Source organism: Odocoileus virginianus, chromosome 7 (genome assembly GCF_023699985.2).
Source record: "Odocoileus virginianus isolate 20LAN1187 ecotype Illinois chromosome 7, Ovbor_1.2, whole genome shotgun sequence".
NCBI lineage: Eukaryota > Metazoa > Chordata > Mammalia > Artiodactyla > Cervidae > Odocoileus > Odocoileus virginianus.
Window position 1 is genome coordinate 6,306,643 of NC_069680.1, and position 21,602 is coordinate 6,328,244.

The 21,602-nt window shown below is 45.1% G+C and overlaps 1 protein-coding gene across 2 annotated transcripts in view; it reads left to right on the plus strand.

The window, feature by feature from the left end:
* Positions 1-1,079: 1,079 nt before the first annotated feature.
* SUFU (SUFU negative regulator of hedgehog signaling) overlaps positions 1,080-21,602 on the plus strand; it is a 106,024-nt gene continuing 85,501 nt past the window's right edge. The window contains exons 1-2 of one of the 2 annotated variants that reach the window (XM_020897881.2): positions 1,080-1,473; positions 6,162-6,296. In XM_020897881.2, the coding sequence (XP_020753540.1) occupies positions 1,292-1,473; positions 6,162-6,296 (317 nt within the window). In that variant the 5' untranslated portion in view covers positions 1,080-1,291. The remainder of the gene's footprint in view (positions 1,474-6,161; positions 6,297-21,602) is intronic. The other variant, XM_020897880.2, reaches the window with a different exon arrangement.

Here is a 21,602-nt window from a genome sequence, read left to right on the forward strand (position 1 = left end):
TGGCCAAAGTACAGGAAATAATCAACAAAATATTTTTTGTTGATTTTCTCATTTTTTTCCTGGAAAGGTGTAAACTTGGCAACATACTAGTATTGGTCTGAAGGCTGACATTTGGAACTACTTGTATAGATGATCTTTTGGTCATTAAAACATCGTTCATCTAATAGCTTCAGTAACTGTTCTCTCTCTCTCTAGTCGCTAATTCGTGTCCAACTCTTGTGACCCCATGGATTTGTAGCCTGCCAGGATCCTCTGTCCATGGGATTCTCCAGGCAAGAATACTGGAGTGGGTTGCCATTTCCTTCTCGACGGGATCTTCCCGACCCAGGGATAGAACCCAGGTCTCCTGCACTGCAGGCAGATTCTTTACCGACTGAGCTGTGAGGGAAGCCCAGGAACTGCTCTAGTATATCTTTAATTTTCATGGGGAGCTAGAAATGACACTGATGAATGAGAAAATGGAACTGAAGAGAGGTTATGTGTTACTGCATTCTAAGGAGCCCAGTGCATTTTTCTCTGATAAATTATTTTCTCTTTCCCTTCATGTTGTGGGGACCTTTAGTTAATAGCTAGTAGTCAGGACTCTCTTCTATCCCTTTCTCTTGAAATTTCTTCAAGATTATTGAGTGGAAGACATTATTATAAGTAAAGTTATTGCAGGCAGGAAAATAATTTCCAACTCGGTGCCTTAGAAACTAAAAAATTCCGTTTTTAATGCTACAAGGACGAAGCTAATGCTACATGGACAAAGGAAGTAATCCATTGTCACATTTATGTTTAAATCCTTCTGAAATTAAATAAATCCTTCTGAGCACCGTGTTAGCATAACAGTGACATGCTTTTTGTCGGCGCACTTCCCGGAGCTTTCTTGGGTCCCTAGCACCTCGGAGGATGTCCCAGTATCTCTATTTAATCCTGGGCTCCTCCTAACGCTAGGGGGAAGCGAAGAGCCTTGGAACACCCTCACAACTCTGGGAGAGGGAGGAGGGACCTATTGTCAAGTCACGCCTTCCCTACCTGTGACTGGCACAGACATTAGCCAATGGAACCGGAATAGGGCGCGCCAGCACCCCGCCCCCTGAGCGCCCCGCGGCCCCCGAGGCACCCTCTGGCCGTCTCCACCGCGGCGACGGCCTGGGCGGACAGTGCGCCTTGCGCAGGCGCGGAGCCTAGACCTCGCTGCAGCCCCCTTCGCCTCCGGGAGTCGCACCCAAGGAGTTCGCCTGCTGGCGCGTCAGTACCCTCCCCCTCGTCTGCCCTCCCCGGTCCCCCCAGCACCCTAAGCACCCCGATGGCGGAGTTGCGGCCTAGTGGCGCCCCCGGCCCCACCGCGCCCCCGGCCCCTGGCCCTACTGCCCCTCCGGCCTTCGCCTCGCTCTTCCCCCCAGGACTGCACGCCATCTACGGAGAGTGCCGCCGCCTGTACCCAGACCAGCCGAACCCGCTCCAGGTTACCGCTATCGTCAAGTACTGGTACGTCTTGGGCCGCGCGGAGACCGACAGGGACGGGCTGAGAAGGGTTAAAGCGCCAGGGGGGAAGTAATTTGCCAGGGAATTGTAGGGGAAAGGAGAATGGTTAAAGCACTTGGAAGAGGGCTTCCTGCTGCGAGGGAAGAAGTTAAGGCTCAAGTTAGAAATGGGGACAAAGGGGTTAACGAAGCCTGTGGGTAGCGAAGGGTTAGCAAGGGAGGGGAGGATGAAAGGTTAACTGGCATTAGAAGAATGGAGTGAATTGGGGGTGTCAGTAGAAGCTGAGGGGGCGACGGTCGGAGAGAGGGAACTGTAAACGTGGTGAAAGGAGGGGGCGCCTGGAGAGGGTCATAAGTGGGCGCGGGGAAGCCGAGGGGGGGCGGCTGAAGTGAGATGGGGGAGGCGAGGCGGGGCCTGAGGAGCATCTGAGAAGGCTTTGGAGCCGCGCGGCCGGAGGAGCTCGGAGGGCACGGGACTGCACGGGTAGGGGCGGGTGTGGGTCTGTGGGTTAGGATGTGAGCGTTGAGCTTGTGAAGGGATGAGGGGGAGTTCTCTTTTTGATACCTTCCGGATGAGCTCAGACATTCGTATCATTTGCAGTGCTTCTGCGTTTGAAGTTTGATGGAGCCGCTTCTCCCCATCAACTTTCTGCTTACTCTGCACAGTTCTCTTACTCTATGCAGAGTTTTCTCTGGCTCCGCGGCTGCTTTGCTCTAGGTCACTGGCTAGAACAGGGGCAGGCTGGGTCAGGGAGATCCATGGTTTGGCTCAGGATTGAAGGAGGCTACAGTAAACGATGAAGATCCGGAACTTGGACACGGGAGGATCCTTTAGTGAGATATTAAGAAAAACTTTGTGGTCTGGAGCGCCCAGATGTAGGCAACGGTTTCTCAGGGAAGCTGAGAGTAACCCCCAAGTAACTCTGTTAAGATCAGACCTTTGTACACATGGACTGCCCCTGGGGAAGGAATGGTCTTTTCTAGTTTCCCATTCTTTTTGCAACCTGTTTCTTCTGCCACCTCTATTATGGGGACTCTTCTTCATGGTCTTTCTGAACTAAAAGTTAACTGAGAAACTAGTTGAATCTGTACAAAACCACTTTCATGCAGGCACTGTATTAGATGAACCCCTTCATTATCTCCTGAAAGACTTCAAGGCAGCCACTTGGGGTGTGGCCAAAGGGGAGGTACCCCCGAAGGGGGAATGAGTCCAGTGGATGTCTTTACTGGTTACCTTCCTTTAGGACTGAGTCTTTTCCCTCCCTGGCAACCACTTACTTCTCCTGGAAATGGCAGGAGCTGGGCTTTCTAGGGCTGAGGCCAGCTCCCTTTGTCTGTAGGAGGATGTGAAGAGGCTGACAGTGTGAAGGGCCTGGGAGGCAGCCACCTGCTCCGTGGGGAGAGCGGCAGGAGCAGCCTGCCTCTATCTGGTAGCCAGGAGGAGGTGTGGCCAGCAGTACAGTTCTCTCTGGCAGGCACGATGTTCTTTGGTTGAGAGGAGTTTTTGAAGAGGTCTTTTGAGTAAAAAACAGCTCTTGATAACTTAATCACCCATTTTAAACTTTTTATTTATTTTCATCTACAAATTATGGCAATTTTATTTCAGTTTTGTCATTCTTTTACCATTTACTTCTTTTTCTTGAGTTATTACCATCTGGTATAATTCCTTTCAGTATGTAAACTTTTTATCTTGTATTGGGGTATAGCCAATTAACAATGTTTGTGATAGTGTTAGGTGAACAGCGAAGGGACTCAGCCTTACATACACATATAGCTATTCTCCCCCAAATTCCCCTCCCCTCCAGACTGCCATGTAACATTGAGCAGAATTCCATGTGCTATACAGTAGGTCTTTGTTGGTTTGTACCACTATATTTAAATATGTTCAGTGAAGGACTCTATTGGCATACTTCGTGAGAAAAGGGGGACCTGCCTCTGCCATGCTGTTTGTTCAGGCCTTGTTTGAGTATAAGGAGAAATCCCCTCTCAGACTTGGGCCACTGTTATTATGTCACCCAAGTGGACATGAAGGATAGAGTTGTAAAAAATACTGAACACTGGCTTCCCTGGTGGTCCAGTGGCTAAGACTCTGTTCTTCCACTGCAGGGGGCATGGGTTCGATTCCTGGTTGGGGAAGTTCCACAAACCATGAGGTGTGGCAAAAAAGAAAAAGGTAATGAACACATGCAAAGGACTAAGACTGGTTTGGGAATCTGCTTTTTCCTCCATCTCCCTGTGAACCTTTTTTCCCCTCTTGTTGCAAGTTTGTTAGCCAGGTCAGGACTTATCTTAAAAGATGGGCCAACATCTAATGATGAATAAAAATGATTGTATAGCACTTTGTGAAATTAGAAATGCTGCCTGGATGCAGAAATAAATGAGAAGGAACAGCTCAGGGATTGGTTCTTCCGAAGCTTCTGAAGGGGTTGCATAATTAAGATCCTGAAAGTGGTTCACTGATAAACCTTCACATTTGGGATCCTATAAGCCCTCTTCAGTTTTCATAGCAGGATGACTGACTGAGGCTGCCTCAGTTTGGCTGTGGCCCAGGGTATCTTGAGATTCTTTTTTCTTGTGACAGAAGGATGATTCTCTTGACTAGTAGTCCCTAGCCAACTGGGATATTGTGGCTGAAAGCTGAGGCTTTACTGGTCAGGGAGCTGAAGTAGAGCCAGTGCCCTGGGTCACCCTGGCAACTTCCCTGTGAAGTTGGGTGTTCAGGGACTTACACTGAGGGATGATCTGGGTCCTGGGATAACATCTTTTGCTAAGTGCAAAATATGATGATTTTCCACGTACTCATCTGCTTCCTATCCGGTCTCCAAGTGAGTAGAACAGAACACCATGTACTTATAGAGAAAAGGCTAATTTATTTGACTCTCGGTCCTTTTCTGCAGATGGAGTTTTAAGGTAAAGCCCCTCTCTTTGATGAAATGCCCTTTGGGAGACTTGGCCAGGGCTGTCAGGGGTATGGTAGATGGGGAGCATGGAAGAGTGGAGACAGTTTTGCCCCTTGTTGCTGGATGGACCTAGGCTGAAGGACGGGCAGGACTGGGACCTGGCATCAGGGAGACTAGAGCAGATATGGAGCCTGTAATCATTTCCACCTGTTCCAAGGCTCTGCTGTTATCATGAGGTTCTTGCAGGGGTAGCTACCCTTTCTTTCTTCTTTTCCCCAACAGACTTTTCTAAATCCAAATGATTGTGGAATTAGTCGAATGATTTACCCACTCACTCCAGTATTTGTGCCTGGAGAACTCCATGGACAGAGGAGCCTGGTAGGCTACATTCCATGGGGTTGCATAGAGTCAGACATGACTGAGTGACTAACTTGGCAAAAGCAGAGTTAAGGAAAGCCATGGAGATTTATCCCTTTTCCTAATCCACTCCGTTGAGATTCTAAGCTATTTGTAGCGACTTTCTTGCAAGTCCTATAAATAACTTAGCATTTCCCAGCAGAGAATAAGGACTTCTGCAAAGGCAAATAATGTCCTGGCAAAAGAGGGTGAAACCAAACCTACTGGTTTTAAATGGTGTTTGCATTGTGTGGTACTGGCATGTTTGCTGGAATCACATATGTGTAACATCTTTTATTTGGTTGGTTGTGTTCTTTCAGCATATAATCCCCAATGCCAAGTGTACCCCATCCTTGTCCCAGGGGCAGGCAAAGTTTTTGCAGTCTGTGGAACAGTCCAATGTCCGAGGCAGCTCAAGTACAGGGTTTGGGGGCTAAATGCAGACTTCTTTGTGCTAATGGTTTCCATTTAGTCTGTCTCTCGAGTCTACCACGTTTCCCTCTCCATTCTGAAGAAAAGCAGGATTCTTTTAAAAAGGTAACTAATTACTCTGCTAAAGGGACACCTTCTTGAATTAAATCCTCAGAGTGAGCTAATGACTGAATCTCTTCCTCAGCTGCCTCTCTGTTGGAATTATGGGGAAGTCTAATGTGGTCCTCAGAGGCCCTGAATCATTTAATGTTCCAGCTCTACCTTTCAGGCAGCTGTCTCCCAGGATCATCTTGCAGTTGCAAGACCTCACAGGGCTCAGCTGGGCTCCTGCTGCAGGTCTGTGTTCAGAGCTAAGCTAGCCTAAGTTTGGCCTTTGTCACTTGCATGATAAAAGACCAGCTTTGGTCTGGGGTGTTCAGGCTGGGGTCTGGAGGCATTGGGTCTGTTTAGAACAAACTATAATTAACATAGGGCACAATATAGTCTTTCAGGAATTAGCTGTCTAAGAAGCAGGAGTGGAGCCGAGCCTCTGCTTCCAGTAACAATGCCCATTGGGGATGCTCAGGATGGTCTTTCAACAGAGGCCCATTGATTGACTGATGCACTTCTTGCCTTGAAACTTGGCATATTTACAGGCTCCATGGAAGAGAGATAATCCCTGCCAATCCCACTTGGGGTTGGTAACTTGAAACAGAAGGAAGTCAAAGAGAGCAATCTGTCTGTTTTATTTCTAAAAGAGGTTCCACCTGAGATAGGAGAAGGGAGCCTCTTGTGCTTGTAGAGCTGGGCTACCTCCAGCTGTCCATCCTTTGGTCTTATCCTAGAGAGGTGTGGCCCTCCCTTTAATTCTTTTACCCCAGATTCGTACAGGATGGGGCCTGTAGGTTTGTAAGGCAGAGCCCTTTAGCTTCACATTGTCTGCTTTCAGGTTTACACTGACATCCCTGTGTTTTGTCTTTTGCAGGTTGGGTGGCCCAGACCCCTTGGACTATGTTAGCATGTACAGGAATGTGGGGAGCCCCTCTGCTAACATCCCTGAGCACTGGCACTACATCAGCTTTGGCCTGAGCGATCTCTATGGTGACAACAGAGTCCATGAGTGAGTGTATACTCTTGCCTTCTATGTCCTTCTTCCTTAGCTTTGAGCCTTATTTCTGAATTTTGTTTTGCCAAAAGTTAGTTTTGAAGGATTCATTAACAAAAGAAACCACTCATTACATACATAATTTCAATTTTTAATAGATTAACTTAATTTCAATATACAGTCATTAGAAGGAAAAGAAATAGAAACAATAGAGAGAAGTAACAGCGTGTACATCACCAAATTGAGCTGACACCTACATCCAGACTTGAATAGTGCTGGAAAGTCCCAAATGATAGCAATCTGGAGTCCCAGTTGGGAAAGGGTACTGAGCAGTGCATCCATCCCACGGGTGAGACTTCATATTGCAGTTTTGGGGGCTCCCGTTTACAATCCCAGGCCCCAAACTGATATCATCATCAGTTTGCGTGCAAAAAGGCAGCTCTGATTTAACTTATACAGTGGTGTTTGTTTCACCTTGTGAGTCACAAGACTTCTTAGACCACAGGGGGCTGCTAGGGCTTTAGGGGCTTACAAGATCCGAGACCCACTCCCTTTCTTGCCTAAAGTGCCGCCTGACTGATGGCTTGGAACCTGGGCAGTGTCCAGGCAAATCAGAAGCAGGTCAAAGGTCCGCCCTCCTGCTTCCGAAGCCTGCACAAGACTTCCTCTATTTTAATTTCCTTAGCAAGATTTTTCCTGAGCAGGGAGGATCACGTCACAGTCCCTTGAATTTGGCATTTCTCACGTGGAACATCTGGGTTTCTACCCTCTGCCTGTAGCTATTTGTGCCAAGGTGGTCCAGATCAGGACCGGAGCTCTACTCATCTGGTGCAGGAAAGTATTGATGATGAGAGAGAATTCCAAAAACTATTAGGTTTCTCCAAGCTTGTTGTGATGTTTGAGCTCAGAGGACAAGCAGCACAGCTGTGACCCAGAAGTTGAGTTGATTCCTCTAGGTCTACTTCCTTTCCCCCCCCTTTAGATTATTATAAAAATTTTAAAAGAAGCAAAGTTGAAAGAGTTTTACAATGAACACTCCTATACCACTACCTGGATTCTACCATTAAGATTTTATTCTACTTGGTTTATCATGAATATGTACATCTCTGTTCCTCTGTGGATCTTACCTACTTCCTTTTTACCTCCAGTTATCTGTGCTCAGATCAGTTGCAGTACATTTTTTATCCTAGTCTATCTTCCGTTTGCTGCCCTGTGACACTTCTCAATCCTACCTGCCTCCCCTACTTCCCTGTCTAATCACTGAATTTAAATACATTTTAATATTAAGTTAAACATTGTCAGCTGAAAAAAATAGCAACAAAATAATAAAACCTAACAGTTGTTAAGCATTAATCATTAATATGAGCCAAGTACTCTTCTAATCACTTTATATGTATATGTATTAACTAATTTTCACCACAACCCTAAAATACTGGTAGGTACTAATATTTGCCCCACTTTACTGTTGAGGAAGCTAAGACACAAAGAGATTCTATAATTTGCTTAAGGTCACACAGATTGGAAGTGCTGTAACCAGGATTCTAACACAGGCAGTCTGGCTCCAGAGTCCCTGCTCTTAATGCCTCTTAAACAATTGTATCATGTTCTCTAATAATTTTAAAATAATGTATAATGAAAAATTTTTTCATCTATATTCTTTTGAGAGAAGGGTTCTTCAATTTTAATGTAGTTTTCCCTCCCCCTTGTTAGCATGGTTAAGCAAGAGCCAATTTCTATTATATCTTTTCCTATTTTTTGCTTTGCATATTATCTTTTATTGCCATCTTTTTGGTATCTTGGTGGTGGCTGCTTAGCGTGTGCAAATTGAAAGAGTAGCCACGCTCTTCCTGCCCTGCCTCAGCATAAGAGGCTGATTCGAAGAAGATGATAATATTCTTTTTTTTTTTTTCCTTTGTTTTAGTTCTTACTGTGTTTCATATCATTGTGTCAAATGCTTTACAATCTTATCAGGTCTTTTTGTTATCTCTGTTTGGTACTGAGGAAGCTGAGCCCCTGGAGGGGTTAAATGAATCGTCAAAAGTCACACATCTAGGCTGTAAAAGAGCTAGGATTGACTTGAGCTGTTCAAAGTTTGAGCTCTTAACCACTGGGCTAAACCACCTCTCTGATCAAAGGTCCAACTCAACTTCCTCTTCACTCTTGTTAAGCTCGGAGGCCCAGGCTCTGTCTCCTCATTGATCACGTGTTGGGAGCAATGCCTGGGCCTGCCCTTTATAGCCTTCCAGACATATCCATTGCAGTGTCAGCAGAAGGCTTTGGGAACAGGGAATTAATCTTGCTTGAATCAAGACCCTGCATTACATTATTAATAATGGAGATAGAATAGCAAACAGATGCGGGAGTAAACGGACTGTGCTGGACTTTAATTTATATTTTTAATAAGAACCTGCAGAGGATATTTAGTGCCGCTAGCCTGTACCTTTTTGTTGACAGATTTATTCCAGTTAAAAAAACTCTTTTCTATGTGACCTAAAGATTCTTATAGTCTACCCGCCACTGAGATATGAGTCCAAGGCCCAGTTGGCATGAAGAACATTTGAGAAGGTTCTGTGTTTCAAGAAAGGCAACCTCTGAATTTTAAAACCTTTTTGTTGACAGATTTATTCCAGTTAAAAAAATACTCTTTTCTAAAAAAAAAAAAAATACTCTTTTCTATGTGACCTAAAGATCTTACAGTCTACCCGCCACTGAGATATGAGTCCAAGGCCCAGTTGGCATGAAGAACATTGAGAAGGTTCTATGTTTCAAGAAAGGCAACCTCTGAATTTGAAAAAGGGCCTTTCTGTGTTTCGCAGTATCCCTGTATATGTGTGTCATTTCTATGTGATAAAACACTTTGATATTCAGATGTCATTCATGACAATGGTGAGACCTCCCTTTGGACTTTTATCTCACCATTCAAGCCTAGGATTTTCTGGTATTGAAACCTGTCACTGGAAGGACATGGGAGGAACGTTCTTGGATGTTTACTGAGTTCTGGTCTATGTTGCAGAAGTCAAAAGTACCTTTGTAATTGGTCTTGTACTGGTGTGACTGGTCTCTTTTTGATCCTGATAAGTTTCTTGAAGAAAAGTTAGCTTTTCCAAACATTTCATGTGGCGAGCCCTCTTTAAAACTGGTTCATGAATTCTCATTTAATTTAGTGCTTGAAACTGAGGTCAGAAAGGTGAGTGTTCTCTCACCCAGCTTAAGTGCTAAGAAGTGTTGAATTGGAATTATAACAAGTGAATTTCTGGCAACAGTCTTCTTACACTGTCTTTTGACTGCTCATTCAGTGAAAAAAAGGACAGAAGCCTCGGTTCATTTATTCAGCATTCATCAAGTGCTGAAGTTCTGTTTTGTACTGGACACAGATGTCTTTAGGGATAAGATGTCTTGAGGATAATATGCCAAGGCAAAATTCCTGTCTCAAGGAGTACATGCTATAGAGGGAGGATAAATATAAAGACACTGAGTAAATAAATGCTATGATCCATGATGTGAAACATGATCTGGGAGCACAGTGGAGCAAGCGACTTGTAGTTGGGCTGCTGGATTGGAAGAAGCTCCAGGGAGGAAGTGAAGTTGGAGAGGAACCTCGTAGGAAGGGACTGGGGGAGATCTGCAGTCTGACACTCTTGGGCACAAACATTCACTTTGGGAACTAAGAAGAGGTTTCAAAATCTTCTAGCCCAGTATTTCCAAAATTTTTACTGCTGCCTTCATAATTTTTGTCACCTATAGTATATTACCTACTTTATATTCTTTTTAAATTAATCTCCTTTCAAAAAACTGATATCTTTTTACAAGTTAAATCACCTTGGTGGTCTAGTGATTAGAACAGCAGGGGACATGGGTTCAGTCCCTGGTTGGGGAAAGTTCTCACATGCTGTGGCCAAAAAAAAAAAAACCAAGTTAAATCATTACCATATATGGGAAACCATTATCACTTGCTGTAATTTAAAGGTACTTATTAAAGTAAACATAGTGATAACAAAGCAATGTTATTAAACTCTAGCTCAATTCTGGCCTGTCAGAGAAGATTCTAAGCCTGAGGTCAGCTTTCTCTGTCCAAGAGATTAGTAAGTATGAGTGAAGTATTTAAAAGACACACTAACACCAAATAGAACCTGGCCATAGAAACGATTAGAAAAGTTGAAAGACAATTGAGAAGAGAATTTTTTTTTTTAAAGTATGAGTCAGTATTATTTAGTCACAGACAAATGGGAAACACTGATTTAGTCCATCTCTCTTAATTGTGCAATTGAGAAAGTACAGCAGCATACCAAAGGCCACACAGCAAGTTATTGTCTCCTGACCTGTCAGCAGCAGCGTCTCCCGACATCCAAAATGTTCTGTGTAACAAGGTCCCGCTGTATAGCTCAGGGAACTATATTCAATATCCTGTAATAAACCATAATGAAAAAGAATGTATGTGTATGACTGAATCACTTTGCTGTCCACCAGAAACTAACACAACAATACGAATCAACTGTACTTCAATTTTTTAAAAAAGTGTAAAAAGTAAAAAATAAAATGTTCTGTGTGTTCTCTCCTAATTGGGGAGGAAGGAATATGGACAGGGCATTGTTTGTCTTTAAGGTAATAATATAAGCAAACTTTTTTTTTCTTTTTATTTTGACTATATTCTAGAGTAGCACTGAGCTCTTTATATTATCCTTATAGTAATTATATGACATAAGGAATTCTTATCACTTCTTGCTCATGGATACAGTAATTTACACTTAGAGAACTTATTGCACAGGTGGTAAATTAGCAGTCAGTTCTAGCAACCCCAAAGCCTGTGTTCTTAGCTATTGTCCTGTATTACTTTTCCATTTTAATCAGCCAACAGCATTTATTAAATGCCTACTGTGTACCTCTTCCCATTAAGGTCTTACATTATCCTTATAGCTTATGGAGGACAGGAACAGGACATGAAGAAGCCCAGGTGTCCCCTGGGTTTCTTCTTGCTCCTGGCAGACTTTCTTTGGCGAGCAGGAGGGGAGCCCCACCCTGGTAGCCCTGAGAGGGGTGAACAGCAAGCTGATTGGATGAGTCCTGGGTTGGCCAGTTCCATCCAAGTTCTTTCCCTGTTCACATTCACTAAAGAAACAGGACAAGAGAGCACTTGTTTGAATTAAAAGGTTCTTAAGAGGCTATTTCTAAAGTTGGAGAGATGGAACAAGTTCCACCTCGGGGCAGCTGCATGGGAGATGGGCGTGCTTCTCTAGGAACCCTAAGGCCACCCCCAGCTGATTTCAGTGGCCAAGACTGTCCTGGTCACCCCACCCCACCCCCCCACCCCCCACTTGAGAGGCGTGAGACAGCTGAGCTTCAGCTGCCAAATGCCTGTCAGAAGCCTGCAGCTCTGGCTCTTCTCTTTGTGGCCGGGCAGCTGCTGGCTGGAATGTGGGGCGTTGCAGGGCTGTGGAATAAGTGGCTTCAGCACCCCTCTCCGTGGGGATTTCTGGCTGTCCCTGGTCCTGCCATCAGTCCCAACAGGACCCAGGCTACAGGGGGTCTGACTGAGGCGCAGGAGTCTGGCTAGTTTCAGGGTGTTTGTGATCTCAGGCAGACTTCCCTGGTGGGATTCCACTGGGCAGGTCATCTGCTGTTCATGCCGGGCTGGTTCCAAAGCCAGCCTTTGTGTGGTGTTGGCTTGCAGGCTGGCAGCTCCAGAGGGCAGAGCCCACACCGCAACTCTACCTCCACGGTTGATCTGGGCTCTGCCCCACAGACCCTGGCTTCTTGGCAGATGTGTCATGGAGTGGAGAGGTGTTCTCTCACCCCAGGGGCCTGGAGCTGCTGCTAACTGGCTCCCCGTGGCTGCCTCTGCTGGGCTGGTGGACAACCTTCTCTTCCCTTTGGGTTTCTCTCATCTGGGCTCTGCACCGAATGAATTATTTATTAAAACACTGGATACAGATTAACTTTTCCACTTGTTGTTTTGCATGGCCTTGGTCTCCTGCAGTTGGGAAATGCTCATTTTCCTCTCTCAGAGCTTGGTTGGCAGGAACTTTTTAACATGCCATTTCATCCCCTGGGGTTTCCAGTGGAGATCCTGCCCGTTGCCATAACATACCTGTTCTGGGAGTGCGGGCCCTCTACTAGTTGGCCTTTGCTTTCTTCCCAGGGCTCTCCAGAGGCTGACAACTGGATTGCCTCTCTAGACATCCACAGATGGCAGGCCCTCTCCCTGGCTGGGCACAGGAGGCTGAGGAAATCCTTTGCAGGTTCACTGGAAGGCAGGCCTTGCTGACACTTTGGTTCCTCTCTCTGTCTTTCATCTCAGAGGTGGTTAGTTTTTCAGTATGACCATGTGAAATTGTGATGTTCTCTGCTAAGGGCAGGGGACCTGGGCTACCTGGAGAGAATGGGGTGTCCTTGATCTTGGCCCAGGAATGGGCAGAAGGGCCAGCAGTAGGAATAGAACTCTCCCTGAGGCAGAAACCACTGCTCTGGTCTGGGTTTCAGGCCCCAGATCTTGAATTTTGAAACTTTGAGAATTCCTTTTGTAATTTTCTTTTGTAACCACAGAAGACCTGAGGCATTATGGGGTTCCTAGCAGATCTGTGTGGGTGTGTGGCTTTATCCTCCGTAAAGCATTTCATTTGTAACATGGATTCTTTCTTCCTTCATGGTATAAGTTTCTAAATTTTCCAGTTCAAGGAGTCCTTCAGTAAGAGGGCAGTTGGGAAAAGATTCCTTGAGCTGGCCCAGTCAAACTGACTGAACAGTCGAGAGACCTGATTAATCTGGGGTGACTGCCAGGCTGGTGTGGCACCAAGTTGGTCAGCATTGGGAAGTCTCCTCTTCCTTCAGGGAGAGGGGAAGAAACTTGGAAGCCCTTATGGGTTTGACGTGATCAGATCTCGAAGTCCCAGCATTCTTCTCTGCTAGCACATGCTTTTCGACTCCCATCTTCCATGCCGCAGTTTTTCCCAAGTATACTGGTCCTCACACCTGCCGTGTTCTGGGTCTGGATTTGCCAGCATCTCCCTTGCCCAGTATTCTGATTCAGAGATCCTGACTCAGGACTCTGGTCTTTGGCTCCTAAATTCATTCCTCTGTCCTGCCTCTGGGGTCTCCCAGTCAGCTACATTTCCTATTTTCAGTAGTTCTGTTGTGCTGTCTGATCCTAAGATGTGTGTGGAGAGGTCTTGTCCTCACTGACCTGCGCCCTCTGGGAGTGGGCTGCACACCCCTGCACATCTCTTTGCAGCTTGCTGACCTGCCTGCTAGGCTCTCCACAGAGCACCAGGCTGTGTGGCACACTCCCAGCAGCTGCATTGAGTCCCAACAATGGCAGGATGGACTTCCCCAGGTGGCTCAAGTGGTAAAGAATCCACCTGCCAATGCAGGAGACGTGGGTTCCATTCCTGGGTCGGGAAGATCCCCTGGAGAAGGAAATAGCAACCCACTCCAGTATTCTTGCCTGGGAAATCCCATGGACAGAGGAGCCTGGTGGGCTACAGTCCATGGGGTCACAAAAGAGTTGGACACAACTGAGCGACTGAACAACAAGAACAACAGGCAGAACCCTGGAGAAGGTGATGTGTTTGGGTCGTGGTGGTGGTCAATGAGAAGTCATACTTAGCTCCTGTCCTTGAAACACCCAATGTATATACTTGGTAAGAGTTGCAGAGTCCCTGGGAAAGAGGCAACAGTGAGAATTAGGGCTAGGAGGAGCTTTCGGCTTTGCCTGACTCTAAGGCTTTGCGGCTGTCTCCCCTCATCCTGTAGCCTTCAGTGCTTCAAGAATCTTAAACCATGTAATGATAGTTGTAGCTCCTACTGTGTGCAAGGCACTCTTCTAAGTTTTTTATATAAACTCATTGAATCCTCACAATGGCTCTGGGCGGTAGGTATTATTAAGCTTATTTTACAAGGCAACTGAAGCACAGAGATGTTAAAGAACTTATCCACCCAGCAAGGGAATGCTGGAGCTGGGCCATCAACCCGGGCAGTTTGGCTCCAGCAGTCCTCACCCTTTCCTTCCACCACCTGTACAGGGAGTGTGGTGGAGGTCCCCCCTCAGACCACTGTTAACTGTCATGCATCTCAGTTCAAAGGTATCTTGGATTAATGGAGTGTGACTAGGTAAGCAGGAAGTGTTTGCAGGGGAAATGTTGACCTGGGTATTGAAGCAACTTTGTAACAAAAGAGTCCTGCCAGGGAAGGCAAGGGGGTAGGTGACAGGATCCTGTGTCAAATTTAAGTCAAGGCTTCTGCAGCCTTACTGTGACCATTTTTAGTAGGTTTCCAGAGAAGTTTGGGACTCTTAAGAACACAAAGTTGATGCTTCTGACTTGGATGTCAGCTTCACATGGTCACACTTCCTATGTGGTCAGGGATGTGCCTAGCATTCCAATAGCCCAGAGGATATCTTGCATAGAATGTGTGGACTCTCTGATCATTCTTTCTGGGGAGCGGGTATAGAAATGAGGGACACTTCAAAACCAGGACTCATACCTTGTAGCTGAAGTGTCTGTAGTGTCAACATGGGAAGGATTTTTGGTCTGAAATGAAGTTGTCTTATCACTCTGCAGAGGATATATTTTTCCTCTGTCATTATATTCAATGCAAACTGTCATATCATTTTTTAAAACATCTTAATCCCTGTAATGTTTATTTTTAACTATTAGGCTTTATATTTTAAAACAGTTTTAGGTTTAAAGAAAATTGAACAGTCTAAAGAGTTTTCATATACCCCTTCTTGCCTCTGCATATAATTTTCCTGTTACTAAATTGCTTTTGTTAGTGTGGCATATTTGTTATAATGGATACATTATTACTAGCTAATGCCCTCTAGTTTCCATTAGGGTTCATTCGTTTTGTTATATAGTTCTGTGGGTTTTGACAGATATGTATCCTGTATCCACCCATAGAGTATCTTACACAGAATAACTTCACTGCCCCCAGATGCCCTGTGCTTTGCCTTTCTATCCCTTCTTCCCTCCTCCCAGACCCCTGACAACCAGTGATTGTTTTCCTCTTTAGTTTTACCTTTTCTGAAAAAGCAAGAGAGTTCCAGAAAAACATCTATTTCTGCTTTACTGACTATGCCAAAGCCTCTGACTGTGTGGATCACAATAAACTGTGGAAAATTCTGAAAGAAATGGGAATACCAGACCACCTGAGCTGCCTCTTAAGAAATCTGTATGCAGGTCCGGAAACAACAGTTAGAACTGGACATGGAACAACAGACTGGTTCCAAATAGGAAAAGGAGTACATCAAGGCTGGATATTGTCACCCTGCTTATTTAACTTATATGCAGAGTACATCGTGAGAGATGCTGGGCTGGAAGAAACACAAGCTGGAATCAAGATTGCCAGGAGAAATATCAATAACCTCAGACACGCAGATGACACCACCCTTATGGAAGAAAGTAAAGAAGAACGAAAGAGCCTCTTGATGAAAGTGAAAGAAGAGAGTGAAAAAGTTGGCTTAAAGCTCAACATTCAGAAAACTAAGATCATGGCATCTGGTCCTATCAGTTCATGGCAAATAGATGGGGAAAGAGTGGCTGACTTTATTTTTTGGGGCTCCAAAATCACTGCAGATGGTGATTACAGCCATGAAATTAAAAGATGCTTACTCCTTGGAAGGAAAGTTATGACCAACCTAGATAGCATATTAAAAAGCAGAGACATTACTTTGCCAACAAAGGTCCATCTAGTCAAGGCTATGGTTTTTCCAGTAGTCATGTATGGTGTGAGAGTTGGACTATAAAGAAAGCTGAGTGCAGAAGAATTGATGCTTTTGAACTGTGGTGTTGGAGAAGACTCTTGAGAGTCCCTTGGACTGCAAGGAGATCCAACCAGTCCATCCTAAAGAAGATCAGTCCTGGGTGTTCATTGGAAGGACTGATGCTGAAGCTGAAGCTCCAATACTTTGGCTGCCTGATGCAAAGGGCTGACTCATTTGAAAAGACCCTGATGCTGGGAAAGATTGAGGGCAGGAGGAGAAGGGAACGACAGAGGATGAGATGGTTGGATGGCATCACTGACTCAATGGACATGAGTTTGTGTAAACTCCAGGAGTTGCTGATGGACAGGGAGGTCTGGTGTGCTGCGGTTCATGGGGTCGCAAAGAGTCAGACACAACTGAACTGAACTGAACTGAAATGTCATGTAGTTGGATTCATACAGCATATAGCCATTTCAGATTGACCTCTTTCACTAAGCAGTATGCATTTAAGGGTCCTTCATGTCTTTTTGTGATTTGATAGCTTATTTCTTTTTATCGCTGAACAGTATTCCCGTTGTATGTATATACCATAGTTTATCCACTCACTTATTGAAGGACATCTTAATTGCTTCCAATTTTGGCAATTTTGAATAAAACTGCCATAAACATTTATATGTGAATTTTCTGTGGACATAAGTTTTCAACTCATTTGGGTAAAATTGCTGGATCACATGGTAAGACTATGTTTAGTTTTACAAGGAACTACCAAACTGTCTTCCAAAGTGGCTGTACCATTTTGCATTCCTGTCAGCAATGAATAAGAATTTCTCTTATTCTGTGTCCTCTCCAGCATTTGATGGTGTCAGTTTTTTGGATCTTAGCCATTCTAACGGATGGTAGTGGTATCTCATTGTTATCTTAGTTTGTAATTCCCCAATGACACATGATGTTGAGCATCTTTTTATATGCTTATCTGCCACCTGTATCTCTCTCTATGTATGTGTTAGTCACTAAGTTGTACCTGATTCTTTGCAATCCCATGGACTGTAGCCCACCAGGCTCCTCTGTCCATGGAATTCTCCAGGCAAGAATGCTGAGCGGGTAGCCATTCCCTTCTCCAGGGAATCTTCCCCACCAGGGATCAAACCTGGGTCTCCTGCATTTCAGGCAGATTCTTTACCATCTGAGCCACCAGGAAAGCCTGTATCTCTTCTCTGGTCATATATATTTGGTTTTTTTCTTCACCTTCTCTCCTTCCCCATTTTACCCCTGACCACAAACCCCTTTTTCTCACATCATGGGTGCAGACGGTGCTTTCTGGCATATTTTCCGTTTGGTTACTTCTCAAGCCATTAAGTGACTTAATTCCCTTGAATAGGGGCTGGCTGCACATCTGAGGGCTTCCCAGGTGTGCTAATGAGTGGTAAAGAACCCGCCTGCCAATACAGGAACCACAGGAGACGGGGGTTTGATCCCTGGGTCAGGAAGATCCCCTGGAGGAGGGTGTGGCAACCCTCTCCAGTATCCTTACCTGGAGAATCCCATGGACAGAGGAGCCTGGTGGGCTACAGTCCATAGGGTTGCAAAGAGTTAGACATGACTGAGCAACTGAACACATCACACACCACATCTGACTTCTCCGTCTCTCTGGTTTTTAACTGGGGCTGGCCCATGTGTTCTGTACCCTCTTTTCCCTAGTGACACCTTCTTTTCCCTGGTGTCTTTTTACAAAGTCTGTAGCTGGTATTGGGTAGGCTGATAGCCTGCAACTGCAGTCCCAAGGTTCAAGATTGATTTGCCCTCCAGTACAGATACTACAAAGACTGGAGTACAAACTTGTCCACAGCAGACCCTGGCAAACTTAATCTCACCTTAGATGAGAAATGAGTATACCAGGTTCCTTGAGGCCCCAGCCAGACCTTAAACTCTCTGTCTTAGTTGAACCAGCATCAAGAAGACTCTTTTAAAGTCCGAAACTTTCCTGTTCCATTCATTATTGTTGTCACTTTTTAGTTACAAATTCACTTTTTTTTTTTTTAATTGAACCATTTTACCAAAAAATATTGGAATTAGAGAAGGAAGAAAAGAAACCTTTCATAATCCTGTCACTTTTTGTTTGCGATCCTATGTCTGTCCTCATTATGACTTCTGTAAATAGTTCATTGTGAATGATGCTGTGCCCAGATAATGCAAGGATTCTGTCTTGTGTGAGTCTCTCAGTTTGAGGCTAACATCTTCCAAGTCTTCCCTAGTACCTGGCTTATGCTGTTTTCTAAATTCAGCTGGGCCATGGCTGCTTAAATTTCCAATTTCTAAAAACAACACTTTTGCCTGGGATGATGGCTCCCACCCATTGTCGGGTTGCATTAACTCCATCCATTAATTTTGCTGCTTGACTTCTCACAGAAGTGAAGAGTAGAGCTGAGGTATGTATGTATCAACTGTGCTGGTGACCTTTTTAATGCAAATTACCCTCTCAGGTGGTGGTAGTCTTGAGAGTGTGTGTTCTTTTTGTTGTGTGCCCCTTAGGAGGTTGATCAGCAATTAGATTCTATGATCGTTTGTCACGTGGAAATTAGCACCACGAGCCTCCTTGTCTCTCCCTTACTTGGGTGTGTGGATACAGAAGACTGAGACTGACCTTACAGAGTACCCTAGGGTGTCAGTACCCAAGGTACTGATGACAAATTCTCAGAGATAGGTAAGATCCTTTTCAGGTAATTACCTGAAATAAATGGGCTACCGTTTAGAACTTTTGAGGCTTTCTGCCATACATAGGAATCAAATCCATAACATAGTAATACTCTTGTGTTGCAGCGAGATCTGATCACTGGATCTAGGAGAAAGGATGTTCTGTTGTTCTTTCCTGGTACTGGGTCTACCAGGTGATGGGTGGGCACACTTGGTTCTCATCCAACATTAATTACTGGCCACTCTTATTTGCTTGGAGGGTCAGCCATTCACTCATTACAGAGATAGCCATTGCTGGGATAGTTGTGGGCACAAGGTATGTAGTAATGAAAAGGATGCTCCTGGTCTGGTCTTGTCTTCATGGAACCTCCAGTCTTTTGGCTGAAGCATCCTTGAGCAGGAAAAGTGTGGGGAGGTAGACTTGTTATAGCCTCAGAACCTTAGGTATCAAACAGAGCCTCCCTGCCTCCTTTTCTGCAGTCTGTCCCTTGAGGCCTAGCAGGGGAGCTGTTTGTGAGCAGGAGTCCTGAAGCTCAGAAATGAGGCCAGAGCTTTGTTCTTGGCTGGGCCAGTTACTCATCTGTAAGTGAGAATGTGGATTCATAGCAGTTACTCAGAGAGATGTGGTTCACTCGACTTCAGGCCCTTAACTAGCAGGTTAGTATAAACTGGTAGCCTCTAAAGGTCCTTTACCTTCCAACCCCCTCCCATGTTACTCAGGCTTCTTGAGTCCCCGTCGTAGAACCAGCTTTGCTGTAATAAGGCCAATCAAGGAGATATTTTGTTATTCCAGTGCTGACCTCCGTGTGATGCCTGGAGGTACTTGGAGGCTTGTCTCTGCTACCAGTTTCCCTGCCTCTGATCTCAGGCTTTTCAGCATGAGGTGAGGAGCTTAGGAGCCATGCCTGTGGAGGGGGCTAGTGGAGGGTAACTAGCAGAGAATGGAGCCTGGCCCAGGTTCCCTGTCCCAGGGGGTCAATCTGGCTGGCTGCACTCTCTGACTGTGATGGATTTGACTCCTAAATGCTTATGAAATGCTTGTTTGCTTTGAGGAAAAAACTTAGTGAAATCCGACAGACGACACCATGGCTTGTCCTAACCCCTTCTCCTTCCTGACCTAGGTTTTTCAATATATCAGGTTGCAGACATGCTGGATTCCTGCCCTCCTGGAGCCAGTCTGGCAATTTTTCATTCCTATAGCCATAGGTTTTGCACAGAGAAAGGGCCCAGAAGGAAGGCAGTGGCTGAGCAGGGAGCCTTTGAGGTTGGAGCTTTACAGGAACTTTGCTACTATAGAGCCCTTAGTCCTATGCCAGCTCTGTGGTTGATGGCAGTGTTCATACCATATCCCTCCCTGCCATCCAGTGACCTCCTGTCTCAGTAATAGCCAAAGTCTGTTGCCACCAAGATTCTTTAATCCACCTCATCCCCTGTTGTTCTTCTCCTTCCTCACTCTGTTCCTGCAAAACCAGGCACTCTGCTGCCTCAGGGCCTTTGCACTTGCTCTCCCCATGTTTAGAAAGCTCTATTCTCAGATAGCTTCATGCCTTACTCCCTCATCTCCTTAGGTCTTTCCTCAAATATCACCTTTTAGTTAGGCCTTGCCTGACTTCCTTACTTAGAATGGAAACCCTGAGCCCCCTCCATGAAACACTATCACCCTTTCTGCTTAATTTTTTTAAAGCACCATTTACCTTATTTTACTTAATTGGCTTGTTTGTTGTCTGTCTGCCCTTCTTCCCACTAGAATGTAAGCTACCCTAGGGTAAGGATGTATATCTGCCTTGTGCATTGATGTTCCCCAGTACATCAACAAATATTTGTTGAGTGAATGAGTAAGTGAAAAAATTTAAAAACCTTGCTTTGGGGTTTCTCGTGCTATTGGGAAAGCATTTTCACAGCAGAGGCAAAGAATTCTTTTGGCCCAGCACCAAGTCTGAGCATTTAGCTCATGCAGGGAGATTTCTTCAGTTTGGACCTATGTACTCAAAATGGGGTTGATGCTCCATGGGAATTTTCATAAGAGTCAAGAGCTTTTCTCTGGAAGGAGGTGTGTGATTTCAGTAGAAATGCTGGAACCTTGCTTTATTGGGGTGGGGGAGAACCCCTAGCATCTGGCCTGGTACTTGGTGTATAATAAGCCCATAATTGGTTTCCTGAAGTTTTTAGTGCACTTTATGTTTTAAATGCTGGGGATAACATAGGAGCAAGATAGGTAGGGTTTCTTTTCTCATGGATTTTACATTTTAATAGGAAAAAAACATGTTAAAAAGTTTTAGGTAGTACAAGTGCTGTGTTGAAAATAAAGCAGGGATGATGTGCTGGAGATATCCAGGTAGAAATTGGGGTTGAGGTAGGTGGAGAGGTTACATTTAGCAGGTAATCAGTAATGGCTTCCTTGAAGACACAGCATTTGAACTGAAAGCTCAGTGACAAAGTAGCAACCAGGTTGCCACCCCCTGTAACTCTAGGGGCACCATTCATATTATTCTGTGCAATTTGTGCTCCCTGGAGTTGTACAGTGCTCTGGTGACTCAATTATGTGAAGATTGTAGGCAGTGAAAATTGCTGTTCCAGAGGCCCTGTGGTAGTAAGGACCTTGACATGTTCAAGGAACAAAAAGAAGGCCAGTATACTTGGGGCTTGGTAAGAAGAGCACAGTGGAGCCAGATGAGGTTGGAGTTTGAAGGCAATACAAAGAATCTGACATTCAACAGATTATCTATTATCTGTTGATGAGGGGAGCAAAGGGATGATGTGATGGGGCAGAGGTTTCAGGAAGCTTTTCCAGTAACGTAGGAAGTCAGCACTGGTGTGCAGTCAAGAGAACAGAACTGAGTGATGGTTTTATTTCCCTAAAAAGGAAACATCTGCACAGTGACTCCAAGGAAATGCCATTAAGATATTTGAGTCGGACTTTGGTAGTGACTGAGAGG